Below are 14,980 nucleotides of genomic sequence, written 5' to 3' on the forward strand. Positions count from 1 at the left end.
CAGATTTAAAAACAAAAAATTATAGCTGTATAGTTAAGGAATATAACCGATTGCATAACTTTTTGCCAGTTATTATTGTCTAGTAGTCTATAGAACTGAGACAGCCATTCAGAACTGGACATCAACATTCAGCTGGCTCTGAAGGGTGCCATTCTGCTGCAGAGGAAGATGAACTTAGCAAAGTGAGGTGCATAGCTGGTATCCCTTTTAAAACAGCCAATTCTCATAAGAATGGTTTGCTTTTTCCTTTTCTTCCTTCTTAAAGCAACATGGATATGCAGTTTTGCATTATGTGTATAATCACAAGACTCAATAACATTAATGGCTTGAAAAATTGAGATATTCTGTAACTTAAGGCTTTCATCATAGTGGAACTCCGGTAACCTTTAGGTCCATTATAAAGCACAAGAACAGGCCTGTTATTTTTTTAAATTTATAAAATGTGCCTCAGTTTAGAAAGCAGTTTCATGTGGCAATCTAATATACTCCATGACTGTGAAAAAATATGTTCTGCACTTTTCATGTCAAAGTTATCATTTAAAAAGACAGCAGATTGCAGAAGGAGGAGATGAATCTTCACAATATAACTGTGTATTACATAAAACAAAAATGCTATGAGGCAAAATTATTTTTACTATATTTATTATAAAAAAATTCATTAACAAATTTATTACAGGAATATAAATGAGAAATACATAACCACTTCCAGAAAAAAAAATCACTTAAGCTGCCTAACACTGTTGATAACGTTCATAGTTTGCCCGCAAAGCAAATTCAAAGTATGAATTTGATTTTAGCTTTTTAATCTCATCAGATTGCAGCAGCTCTTTGACATCTGGTAAGTAATTCTGAAGAGAGATTCCTAGAGGAGAAAGAAAGAAAAAAAAAAAAAGCTTATTTTTAAAACAATACAATTTATTAGATTTTCAATATTTTTTATAAATGTAGAAAGTAATAAAAGAGAAATCAATTTAAATGTATGGATGACATAACTTTAAAGTATACAATTGAGAAGTATTTATTGACCAAAAAAAAAAAAAACAACTCTCCACACTAAAGGGATAAAAGTGAGTATTCAATTGTCTACTCCCAAATATCACCCACTAAGAGTCAAGACTAATAATTTAACATTAAAACACTGTATGTAAGAGAGACCAGGAACACTTAGGAAGCACTCAAAACTATATAATTATGTTAAAAGAAATTTAAAGATAATTCCTTGTAATTATGAGTATGATAAATGACCGATGACCAATCTTAAACCATTTGCATGCATACCACTTAAACATTGTGAAAAAACAGAAATGGATTAATTACATGTTGTCGTACTGGAATCTCTAGTGCAAAGTATATATATTAGCATAGTCAATGTACATTAAGGTCAAAATTATTTAACTATTATAATTAAGAACCATTCCTTGAACAAGTTTATGCATACTTAGAATCACTACCAGAAAACCGGTAGCGAGTAAAACAATACTTGCCAAACTTAACCAATATACGGTTGCCATTAAAACACTATGCAAATAAAGCCAACACCATTAACCAAAAGTCCTGCACACAGCTACTGTAATGTGACAACAACTGCCAGACCGAATTTAGGACAGCAAAGTCTGCTTCCATTTAAGGCAAGGCACAGTATCCAGCAAAGATCCTTCCCAAACCAACAGAGGTCAATTTAGTCTTATATGTAATATAGGGGAATTAGACAATGGCCAAACATTTTCTATATTTCAAGGGAATCTGATCATTAACATCAATGTAAAAGGAAACTAATGGACATATTGTTGATGATTTTTTATTAAGTTGTGTGATCTCTCATATATACTTACATTTACTGTATATTATCTATGCATTTTTCTATTTATTATCTCTAAACCAAGGATATACAGCAGCTTCTGTAAATTTAAAGATACTCTTAGTTCTTGTGTGAACTCAGTCAGTTATTTCTATATAGAATAAACAGACAAAAAAACAGTAGCTTTAAGATGACCCAGTGAATGACAAAAGATTATTAGAGAGGCAGTCACACAAATACACACTTTAAGTTGTCTGTTAAAAACTCAGGACGTAGCTATCAAAGTAAAGTTCAAACAGAAATTATCAGCAACATTAGCTTCTCAAATAAAATGCAAGACTGGATTGCATTAAAAGTGGACCCAAAAACAGAGCAGTACGTTGTGGGTTTTAGAACTTATGAAGCAGAAATGTAGCTGTCGTGTTCTTCATCCTATTTTGTGACCTGTATAATGGTAAGGTTTCAGATAAGTGTTAGTTTTTTGTTAGCAGCAAATCCTTACGCTTTGCAAAGAATTTTAGGATGCAAAAAGTTATAACAACCTGACTGAAGACGTCCAGGGTTTTTCGTTTCTAAAAGCTGAATGTTTTTGTGTTTAGATTTTGGCATAAATGTTGCGTTCATGAGAATTTCTAATTTAGCAATTGTGATGTCTCACCTTTCTACTTTGTTGTAATCACATTAATGTCTGGTGGCATTTGGGGAGAAATACAACTACTTTATTGAGTTGCTACTTAGCTCATGTAAAATGCAATTACAGCTAAGGTCTATTTTCTTTTCTTTTTGGAATGTTAGAACAATCTAGACGAGAACAGGCCATTCAAACCAAAAAGCGTGCCAGTCCTACTTTTATGAAAATAAAACACAAACTAATGCATTAATTATGTATCACACTAATGTAAATACATTGTGAGCATAAAAATACCACCTCTGACTGACCTAGTTATTTTTATTTTATGTTACTAAACAAAGTGAAAAGAACAATGTTGCCTAACAAGTTGGCCTGTCCAGGCAGCACTGATTTCTGTTACTTTTTCCACAAGCATCTAGCACTTTGAAGGGTGTTCACATTATATATCTCACTGAAATTCTCGTCATTGCAATCAATCTCATCGAACATGAGTGCAGCATTATTACTTCTGCTAGACAGTATCTGTTTTAGTCATTCTTGTGAAAATTATCTCTAAGAAAACCACGCAATAGTTTAATAAACCTAGGGAACCTCAATAGATAAACAAATCTGGGAAAAATCAAGAAAGTCAAGTGATTAAAATTAAAAATACTATTATTGTATTATTAATATGGGCATTTAACTTTGTTATTCAATGAATTCAAAATGCTGCTGCATGAATTATTATATGAACCAGAAAGTATGAACACATAACTGCAGTCCTTAAGTCCTTGCACTGGCTTCTTAGTTAAGCTTAGGGCTGATTTCAAAATCCTCCTTTTAATACAGGTATATAGAGCCTTAAAAGGCTCAGGCTCTGCTTACATATCTGAAGTTATTACTTACAAACTAGAGCGCACATTGAGATCTCAAGATGCTGGCTAGTTATAATTCCAAGGATTAATATAAAAAAAAAAAAAGTGGGAGGTCAAGCTTTTAGTTACAGGGCCTCAAAGCTGTGGAATGATCTGCCTGTTAATAAAAGAGATGCTGCTTCAGTTCAGCTTTAAAATCCAGGCTGAGGACTCATGCATGGAAGGGTGAATGGGCCTTCGAATGGACTAGCACCATGTCTAGGGATTTTTTTTTCTGCCTTTCAAACTGATGCAGTAGATGCATGTTTTGCTCCCTGTAACCCTGAACTACATTAAGCACGTTGAGAGAATTGTATCTTGCAGTTATATAAGAAATTATTTTGATTAACATTAAAAAGATGTTTAAAGATTTACTAAAATAGAATTATATGAAAATACCCATTCTGGCAATATATATGTACAGTAATCTCTCGCTATATCGCGCTTCGCCTTTCGCGACTTTACTCTATCGCGGATTTTATATGTAAGCATATTTAAATATATATCACGGATTTTTCGCTGCTTCGTGGGTTTCTGCGGACAATGGGTCTTTTAATTTCTGGTACATGCTTCTTCAGTTGGTTTGCCCAGTTGATTTCATACAAGGGACGCTATTGGCAGATGGCTGAGAAGCTACCCAGCTTACTTTTCTCTTTCTCTTGCGCTGACTTTCTCTGATCCTGACGTAGGGGGATTGAGCAGGGGGGCTGTTCGCACACCTAGACGATACGGACGCTCCTCTAAAAATGCTGAAAGATTATCTTCATGTTGCTATCTTTTGTGCAGCTGCTTCCTGAAACGACATGCTTCACAGTGCTTCGCATACTTAAAAGCTCGAAGGGCACGTATTGATTTTTGATTGAAAAACAAACTCTGTCTCTCTCACTCTGTCTGCTCCTGACGGAGGGGGTGTGAGCTGCCGCCTTCAACAGCTTTGTGCCGCGGTGCTTCGCATACTTAAAAGCCAAACAGCCCTATTTGTTTGCTTTTGTCTCTATCTCTCTGACAGCCTGTGCTCCTGACACGCACTCCTTTGAAGAGGAAGATATGTTTGCATTCTTTTAATTGTGAGACGGAACTGTCATCTCTGTTTTGTCATAGAGCACAGTTTAAACTTTTGAAAAAGAGATAAATGTTTGTCTGCAGTGTTTGAATAACGTTCCTGTCTCTCTACAACCTCCTGTGTTTCTGCGCAAATCTGTGACCCAAGCATGACAATATAAAAATAACCATATAAACATATGGTTTCTACTTCGCGGATTTTCTTATTTCGCGGGTGGCTCTGGAACGCAACCCCCGCGATGGAGGAGGGATTACTGTACATTTTCTTTGCTTTGTACCCCCCTTCCAATATTATGGTACAAGCCAGGACAGGATTGCTTAAGTGCACAATCAGCTTTATTTCAAAATAGGATAATTTAAATCAAATGACTAATTTTATTTAGCCATTACTGTATTTGCATAAGATAATGTAATTTCTGCAACTGATCAATCATTTATCAAATAAAATCTGATATATAAATCTGAATGTGTGTATCTATCTCCACCAGCTTTTGCACAGATTACCCACTGGTGCATAGGAACATCAACGTATTTGTTTCACTCGTGTATGGTTTGTAAAGTGGGACACCACGGGCTGATTAAGCAATCGGCATTGATCCTCTATTACATTCAGCATTGATTCTCCAAAGGCGCCCAATCCCACCCCACACCCTGACAATTGGGCAAATCTTCACGGACGGATGGTGTTTGGGGGTGGGGTGGTTATGGGGATGATTGTATGATTGTTCATGAATCTCTAAGAGTGGACCACCAGCATCCTGTTCTGATGATCACCAAGGAATGTGCCTTGAAGGCACAAAAAAAAAAAAAGAAAAAAAAAAAAACCCTGCTAGAGACTTATTCTGATATTATTCAAGAAAGTGAAGTTTAATTGACTAAGCTAATAGTATAAAGGATCAGTAACTAACACAGATTTAAAAAAAATCTCACCTTCTTTCAGAAGCTTCTGCAGTATCTTGACAAATATGCTATCCTTTGCAGCTTCAATGGGATCATCATTACATTCTGAAAACCAACTGAAAAAAATAGCCATACAATATCAAATTAAGCCATAAGTTTCTCTGTGGTTTCAAAATCAAAGAGAAACAAATGTAGACAAACTTCATTTACAGGGGTTTGATGCAATAATTAATGTCATTTTTACTAAACAGTAATTGGTTAATCTTTTTCTTTGAAACATTACAAATAAAGAATTGTTTTGCACTCAGAAAAGTACTTGAAATACCGTAATTTGATCCGAAGGATTTAATCTTCACAGTAGTTTATCTGCACATCCCTCCTATTCTGCACTGTTACATTGTTCTAGTGTTTTCAGGTTTGATGATTTCCCTCCCACATCCCAATGACATATATTTTATGGTAACTGGTGACTTTAAATTTGCCCTGTGACAGAGTGTAATCTCTAGTGGACTAGCACCCCATCCAAAACTGGCTCCTGCTTTGCATCCAGTGCTGCCTGGTTAGGCTCTGGCTTTCACAACATTCAATTGGGCAATGCAGATGATTGATAAAGGATGGATGGCTTAGGGATTTTCTTTGTAGAATTTGAACACAGACAAAAATAATATTCAAAAATAAATTTGTTTTAAGTTTAGTTATTTTATTACAACAGTGGTATCCTGTTATTTATTCAAGTCAATATCTCTGTAGTACATTTATTAAAAAGAGATCTTCCTGCTTTACAATAACAGCCAATACTGCATTTTGATTCATATCTTCAGAATAGACACAAACTAAACAACTATCTAAAGCATTTTCTAAAAGATGTACTCCATTTTTGTGAGTCTGTACTGCTACTGAAAGGTTCTCTACTGTAGGTGTCTTTCATCATTATATATTTTCAAATTTATGTAAATGGTTTCAAGTTGCTATCTGCCTGAAATCTCAAGTTACAATACCTAAAACTATGCAAGGCAGTTCTTGAAACCAGTTTTGTTAGAAAGCATGAATGAATCTGGCAAAAACACCATTTTCATTATCTGTGTTGCTGATACATTTCACTCTTTAAGCATACAGCTTCAGAGAACCTCTTCTATTTTTGGAAAATAAACTACAGAATAATCAAGATTATAGGGACCAAATAGGTAACTGTTATTTCAAGTTTTGATTACGGACCTTGTTAAGTTGCAATATATCTGGCTGGCTAGCTGTTACAGTGTGGCCTGAAACGACAGCTTCCTAGCATCACAACATGTTGTATGAAATGCACTGCTGCAATGTAGAAATTCAACTCTAAAGCTTCAGAATGGTGTGATTATTAAATGGGTTGCTGGAAAATATAGGGAAAATACTTTTTTAAATGTGGTTTTCACATTCTTGCACATGCTACTTCAGCAGTAACAACCACAGACACACATTTCACGGCTGGATAATTTGTGACTTTGTACCAGTTAGCCCTTCCCACACACACTGTTCCATTATTTTCATGTTACTGCTGTTTACATAATAACAAACTTCAGCAATTGACAGAGAACTAGCTTGATACGGTAAAAATATGGGCAACATTATATTATATTAAGTTTTCCTTGTTGTCAGACAAAACAATGTAATTAAAACTGTCACAGGAGTCTGGGGGACAGACCCAGCCGGGATGCCTGGAAGGACCGGGAGGTGGCATATACGTCCTCCAGGCCACAAGGGGGCAATTGCCCTGGATCTAGAGAGGACAACGGGAGAGCACCAAGGAGGCTCAAGCCTGTTGGGGCCCGTGGCCACTGCCAGGGGGCACCCCGAACCTCATGGAGCATTCACACATTCACTTTTGCCACACCTGGGGAAAATGGAGGAAGATTCTTCCAGGGACGCCCGGAGTGCTTCTGGTTGCAAGAGCAGCACTTCTGCCACACCAGGAAGTGCTGCCAGAAGAACATCATCGAGCTCCTGGAGCACGTCCGGGTGAACATAAAAGGGGCTGCCTTCCTACAGTTTGGGAGCTAGAGTCGGGAGTTGGTGCAGGACAAAGCTCCTGTGGAGAGAGGAAAAGGCGGCCCAATGGGCAGTGTGAGAAAGGCCCGTATTAGGGGTGATTGGTGCCAGGAGCATTGTGTGCTGTGCGGGTTTGTGTTAATAAAACGTGTGCTTTTTATAAAGATGTGGTCTCAGTCTGGTGGCGTCCGGGCGTGTCTCACAGCACATTTTGTGAAAGAAGAATCTTTGCTGCTGTGAAGCTTTGAGACTTTTGTTTTAAACTAATAGACTACTGGCTACAACTGCTGAAGCATTTTTGGCTCACAGAAAAGACAGCAGGGAATCATCGTCAACATAAGGGTAAGGTATTTTATTCAAAAGAATGATTTTTGTATGTTCTTCAGTGTGCACATTAAACTTTTTATTTTTACCACCACAAGTGATAATTATGCTTAGATTATTTATTTCATTTTTTCTAGTGGAAGTGACAGTGTGTGGTTTGACCTTTACCACCGCACAGAGAATGGTACCTGCATGCTACAAACGGCTGATGAACAATTATGTCTTGGAGAATCTAACCACCCACTTATTATTGAGCATTCACATCATCAGTCAAGTTATTGTGTGTTAAATGTGTATAGCTCCTATGTGTGTCACAACATCATTAAACCTTCTGCACAGTGCGCATTTCTTTTTTTTCCATTTAAATGTTTTCATTTCCAATGTGAACAGCAGCTAAACGTCTACAGCTGGAGATATGGATAAAGAGCCACACAGTTTTGGGTGATTGCACTACCCATGGAACTGATATTGACAAGATCTTATTCGATAGATGCCCTCCCTCTTTGCCTTCCTTAAATTTGTGAAAATAGACCACCACATTCTAATTGATTTTCTTCTTTTTTTGTATGGGTTTTAGTGGATTTTTTCTATTAAAGCCAATCCATTTAGGGACACAATTCATCTCCTTGCATGGAAAGTTGCATGTTAATAATTTTCTGTGCAACATGGGTGTGCCCAGTCATCTCCATCCACACTGACTGCTGGTTAGGTCATGCTGTTTAAAACAGAGAAAGAATTACTCCAGACTCCTCTGAAACCTTTTAGGTTTTTTTTTTCTTTAAAGTATGTATTATAGTTATGGCAACTCTTATCACCTCTGAATGCAGAAATTAATAGTTTACATGCTTCGTATTTTCATTGATAAACTATTACAATGCTTTCTGTTGTGGTTCATCTTACTAAACCTTACAAAGCTCAGAAAGTTTAAAATGCTGCAGTATGGATTCTGACAAGATTTAAATATGCCTCTTATGTGAACAGAACAATGCTGTCAAGTGCAACTCTAATTTGAAAATACAGTATTGTTGTTTTAATTATATTTTTCCTTTGAATCAAAAAGAAAAATCTTTACTAAAATTGATTGATAACTAAGTTTGGGGGTGGGGGGGGTGTGTGGGGGGAGCAATGAGCCATACTTATCGCATAAAAGAGCCTTGCAAAATATTTCCTTTTTCAGAACTTCAATATCCACATCATCTTCCTGTTAAAAGAATATGACAGTAATTAAAAAAATTAAACTTAATCAGAAAAAAAGCATTTAAAAGTCCCCTTTGATATTACCACCACAATCCAGGGTGTAAATCATCTTTTTCAACCAAGTTAAAGGTTTCCTTATGGTTACATTTTGCAAATGCAAAGCAATTCTTTTGGTACAGGCAGCAAGAGCCAAGGTGATACAATAAAAATGAGTGGTAAAAAAACAAAAATTCGATGCGAAAAACAGATCATTCAAAAAATACTGGATTTGTGTGTATTTTTTCAGGGAGGTTAGCGGTAAAGCAATGCTTGGTATGGAACGAGCACATTGCTGCATTTAAAGACTGCAACTTGAGCTGTCACTTTGACACCAAGCACACTAAAAGACAGAAATTTATCTGGAGGAGGAGAAGGTGGGGGCTACTGAGGAATTGTTAGCTAAACTGCAAAAACAGCCGTCTTTTTACAAAGCTTCATACAGCAAAGGAACAGTAAAAACCAGCTATATACAGTATTAGCTCACAAAATTGCCAAAAAAAGCAAACTGTTTTCTGATGGAGAATTTGTTAAAGAGTGGTTATTGGAGTGGGTGGCAAATCCTTTGCCCCGAGAAGGAGGCCTTAGATGAGAGTTGTGATGTTCGTAACACAGAGCAGCTGCTGATTTTTGTGAAAGGAGTAACACAAGACTGTGAAATGCCAGAGGAACTGGCTTCTATGCAGTTAGTAAAAGGGACAACAACCAATAGGGGTTTATTTCCTGAAGTCAGTACATGCATGCAAAAGTTAGGACTACAGTGGGAAAGTTAGTTGGTGTGACAGCGGATGGTTCTCCTAATTTACAGGTAAAAATGTTGGATGATTGAGTGGAACTGGGGTTCTTTCTGTATGGGAGAAATGGATAATGGGGGACGAGACCTTTTAAAAAACAGATCCTTGGTCGTCAACAAGTATTAGTTTGTTGATTATTCAGATATACACACATATACATACATAAACACACACACACATATATGACATACTTTTTCAAACATTTATAGTCCACAATATTCATAATGTAGACTATTCAATATAGCCCTACTTTTAACACCATCTACCATATCAGAGGACTATAAACCTATATAAAGCAGAAAAGTTTCATGCTTGGATGGCTATCCAGCATTTTTTTTATTTTTTTTAAATCTTTGATAAATTGGGCCTGCTAAATTTAATTATATTCATGGCATCTAAGGGAAAAAAATGTAATATGCACATGCCTTGCAGCACCTTTTTCCAGTTATCCTCTAGTTAACATAACAGAAATTAAGTTATGGGGGTTATTTTTATCAAAAATCTTGCATTATACATGTTTTCATCTATATTATGTTATTCAATGGTTAGGAAATATTTTGAAATATGGAATGGTCAATTTACTTTGTGTAAAAGCAATATTTTTGGCTGCCAAACCCCCAAAAATAAACACACAGACAGCACCATTTCATTATCAAACCTCCATCCATCCATTCTCTTCCGCTTATCCGAGATCGGGTCACGGGGACAGCAGCTTGAGCAGAGATGCCCAGACTTCTCCCTGGCCACTTCTACTAGCTCTTCCGGGGGAATTTCGAGGCGCTCCCAGGTCAGCCGAGAGACACAGTCCCTCCAGTGTGTCCTGGGTCTTCCCCAGGGCCTCCTCCCGGAACACCTCACCTGGGAGATGTCCAGGAGGCATCCTGATCAGATGCCCGAGCCACCTCATCTGACTCCTCTCTATGCGGAGGAGCAGTGGCTCTACTCTGAGCTCCTCCCAGATGACCGAGCTTCTCACCCTATCTTTAAGGGAAAGCCCAGACACCTTGTGGAGGAAACCCATTTCAGCCGCTTCTGTTCGCGATCTTGTTCTTGCGGTCACTACCCATAGCTTATGACCATAGGTGAGGGTAGGAACGTAGATCGACTGGTAAATTGAGGGGTTTGCCTTTCGGCTCAGCTCCTTTTTCACCACGACAGACCGATGCAGAGCCCGCACCGATTCCCCTGTCAATCTCCCGCTCTGTTCTTCCCTCACTCGTGAACAAGACCCTGAGATACTTGAACTCCTCCAATTGGGGCACGATCTCACTCCCAATCCTGAGAGGGCACTTCACCCTTTTCTGGCTGAGAACCATGGTCTCGGATTTGGAGGTGCTGATTCCAACCTACTGATCCATTAACGGGTCATAGTGTATTTTTTTTCCTTGGAAACAATTGCAGATGCAGTAGATACTATATGTGTTTATAGATCACTTACCAGGTTAAAAGATAGGCTGGCAGTAAGTTATTTAAACATTGAACAACAAATGAAAGCATACACTAGTATTTGATTATGATGATAAATATTATTATTTGCCTCCTGCCTTTATTCAAAGTAACTTACAACATTTAAGAGATACAACTGGTTAATTTTTTTTGTTGTTTTTTCCCAAATTGGGGCAAAGGCAGGAGAAGTGATTTGGTTATGGTCAAACAGTGTCAAGTAGCAGTTAGAACCCACACCTTTAGGGTTTGAGGTCCAAAGCCTTAACCGCTATACTGCCTTTGGTATGCACAAGATCGTTTCCCAGAAAAAAAAAAAAAAAAAGCTCCATATATATCAGATGGATCTCTAAAATTCTAAAATAACTATTTCATTAGATCAATGAAATAGAAAAATATATTACATATAACCAAAATAACTAATTTGAAAAAATATACATACCTTATCAATGTACTGGAGAAGATCTAATGCCTTCTTAAAATCATATTCATTAGCTCTTCTGTTATCATCACAAATGTAAAGCTGAGGATTAATTTTAAGGAGGATTAAAAGAGGAATGAAATATTTAAACCTTAAAAAAAGACTTTAATTTATTAATTTCTTATTAGTTCAAAATTAAATTCCTAAAAATTTCCACAGAACACATTTATGAAGGTGAAACCAAAGGAGAAAGAAATGTTGATGTTATATAGAATACATTAATTTTTGCTTTAAACAAACTCTTATTTATATCTAAGATAGAAAATTCATCCATTTTCAAACTTGTTCAGTCCAGGTAGAGGGAATCTGAAGCCTATTCCTGCAACATACAAGGAAATTAACTTTTGCTCCTTCCAGGATTGATTCCTACCTTATACTTGATACAGCCAGGGTACATTTTGGTCTCTGAGAACTTGAATTTGGATTAAGTTTGAGAAAGTTATGTTATAAAAATTGATAAATGGATAGATGGTTGGAGAGACAGAGAGCTTTATCGGTCAGATATTTAAAACACAAATATTTATTCCCGAACTGCTTAATTTTAAACTTATTCACATGATGAACGTCATGAGCTATTAAAAAAATATAGCAGAAAAATATGTAGCATTAGAAAAATGGTTATCTATGCATAGGTAAAGGCAACTGATTAAATTCATTAAGAATATTCCTTATAAAGCAGTCTACTTCAAGTCATGCAGTGTTATATGCAAAGAATGTCAAAGATATCTGCATCATAGCACTGCAATGTATAAAAGTACATCACATTTTGTTATTTAGTCTTCATACAAACATCTATCACACATTTTTTTCATCATGTGCAATCCTGATAACATGATGCTGACACCACTACATTTAATGGTTGGGATTATGATAATAAATAGATGTTTGGTTTGTGACAGTCACAGCATTCTGTGTTAACACAAAAAAAAAAATCAATATTTTCTTCTACCACTATAGTTGATTATGCAGTTGAATCACAGCTGTAGGTTGTTATGAAGCTTTTAGGTGCTTGACAATGGGTCTGACCACTTTCTTGGGAATATTTACCAACCCAAAAGCTCTTTACAGATCATTCATGTTGCAGTGCTGCAAACTACTGAAATGGCTACTTTATTTGGTACATCTGTATAATGACTACTGCCATCTGAGTTTGAATCGGCAAGAAGTGAAAGTGTTGAAAGTGCAGTTCACTAGTTCTAAATATTGCACAGTTGTTGAAAATTACTTATCAGTAGATCTCTACTCTTGGAACATGATGTTACATAGAACCTCACCAATGCATTACAATCTTCCTTGTGGAAAGACCTCCTCATTAATCTGAATTCAGCATCATGTTCTTGGAATCATTTCAGGACTTTTTTACACTTTGAACATGGATCCTTCTAAATAAGGCCACTGACAGAAATGCACAGTGCTGGTATGAAAGGATACACCTGATGAACAATAATATTTAAATATCTTGCGACATTCAACCATTACACAGAAGACCCAGTACAGTATATGCCATGAAAACACCATACATACATTTTCTGCAAATCTGCAGGACTGCTCCAAGGATACATGGAATTTTTGTCATAACTAAGTCACCTCAGAATGAAATGGCAGGAGCCAAGATTTAACAGAACAGGTTGTTTTCAGCAGGAGTTGCTAGCTCCCTCAGATTTCAATTTTTGAACAACAGTATTCTATTAATAATCATTAGAACATTAATTCTCCACCTCTTATGCAGAGAATGGAGTACAGCTTTACAAAACTAAAATGAAGAACTGCATTTGGATTGAATTCTTTTTAATATTTTGATTACAATCAGTTGAAAAAAAGCCCATTTATGAAAAAACAGAAAATTTATTTTTTATCTTTAACTGGACTATGCTGAAGCTGACACTAGAGATAATTTAAGTTTATGGATCAATGCTTTAAGTTTATGTAATAATACTTTTTAATCAGGCTAATGCAAAATGTGTTGTGTTAGTTAACTTTAGGTTATACAAGAGTAAATTATTAAAGGCTTGTGCCTGTTTTTATTCCTTCTAAACAGCTTATCAGCTCAAGGCCACCTGCCTTCACTTTTAGTGGCCAGGCTCCTGCTTTCTTGCCTGCCCATTTGGACAATAGCATGAGATAATGACCAGCCAAGAATAGTGTGTACTATAAGAAAACTAAAACACCCTTGTCTTGAAGATGCAGCTGGTTAAAACGTTCACCTTGATTGATGGCTGTGCATCAAGTAACTTTTGTTTGAGCAGCCAGGTATCTCATGTGTGGGTCTTCCTGATTCCAACTTAAAATAATGCATCAATAAACAAGTCTCAGACATCTGCTCAGGGAAAGCGGTAATGTTGGAAAAGTTTGGTCAGATAATGGACACTAGAAGATGGACATTAGTGGGTTTGGGCATTAGGTAAGGGTGAAAAGAAGGAGGATGAGGAGAGTATTTTGCATAGATGATAAGTAATGTAATACTGTATTAAAAGATGCACTTCATAGTTCAAGCACTTGCGCTATCATCAGGTCTTTTTGTTACTCTGTTGTGTAGTAAAGATTTTTATTCTAGACTCCGAGACTGCCTTCTTTAAAGAGAGAGAACTTTTTTCCATGACAACACCAAGTTGTGGCACATCAGAAAAAAACTGTTCTAGCAAACAACATTGTTATGTTCCCCTTCTCCGAGTTCAAAACTTCACATTGTAATCCTGACTGCATCAGAAGGTAATATAGTTCCAATCCTTCAGAAATTGTGTTTCTTAGATAACTGTAATGCTATTTAGTGTAACCATGCTGGGTCATTAGCTGTCTTACTTCATCTATGACAAGGAACAGGCCTCATACTTTGAAATACAGTAATCCCTCCTCCATCGCGGGGGTTGCGTTCCAGAGCCACCCGCGAAATAAGAAAATCCGCGAAGTAGAAACCATATGTTTATATGGTTATTTTTATATTGTCATGCTTGGGTCACAGATTTGCGCAGAAACACAGGAGGTTGTAGAGAGACAGGAACGTTATTCAAACACTGCAAACAAACATTTGTCTCTTTTTCAAAAGTTTAAACTGTGCTCCATGACAAGACAGAGATGACAGTTCCGTCTCACAATTAAAAGAATGCAAACATATCTTCCTCTTCAAAGGAGTGAAGCAAACAAATCCATAGGGCTGTTTGCTTTTAAGTATGCGAAGCACCACGGCACAAAGCTGTTGAAGGCGGCAGCTCACACCCCCTCCGTCAGGAGCAGAGAGAGAGAGAGAGAGAGAGAGAGAGAGAGAGACAGAGAAAAATCAATACTTGCCCTTTGAGCTTTTAAGTATGCGAAGCACCTTGCAGCATGTCGCTTCACGAAGCAGCTGCACACAGAAGGTAGCAACGTGAAGATAATCTTTCAGCATTTTTAGACGAGCGT

At 36.8% G+C, this 14,980-nt stretch overlaps 1 protein-coding gene across 1 annotated transcript in view; it reads right to left on the reverse strand.

Moving 5' to 3' along the window:
* Positions 1-625: 625 nt before the first annotated feature.
* Positions 626-14,980, reverse strand: part of nup133 (nucleoporin 133) — a 191,558-nt gene continuing 177,203 nt past the window's right edge. The window contains exons 23-26 of the mRNA XM_028797315.2: positions 11,546-11,626; positions 8,770-8,834; positions 5,315-5,400; positions 626-862 (exon numbers count right to left, since the gene is read on the reverse strand). Coding sequence (XP_028653148.2) covers positions 732-862; positions 5,315-5,400; positions 8,770-8,834; positions 11,546-11,626 — 363 coding nt within the window. The 3' untranslated portion in view covers positions 626-731. The remainder of the gene's footprint in view (positions 863-5,314; positions 5,401-8,769; positions 8,835-11,545; positions 11,627-14,980) is intronic.

This window comes from Erpetoichthys calabaricus, chromosome 3 (assembly GCF_900747795.2).
Source record: "Erpetoichthys calabaricus chromosome 3, fErpCal1.3, whole genome shotgun sequence".
In the NCBI taxonomy this organism is placed as follows: Eukaryota; Metazoa; Chordata; class Cladistia; order Polypteriformes; family Polypteridae; genus Erpetoichthys; species Erpetoichthys calabaricus.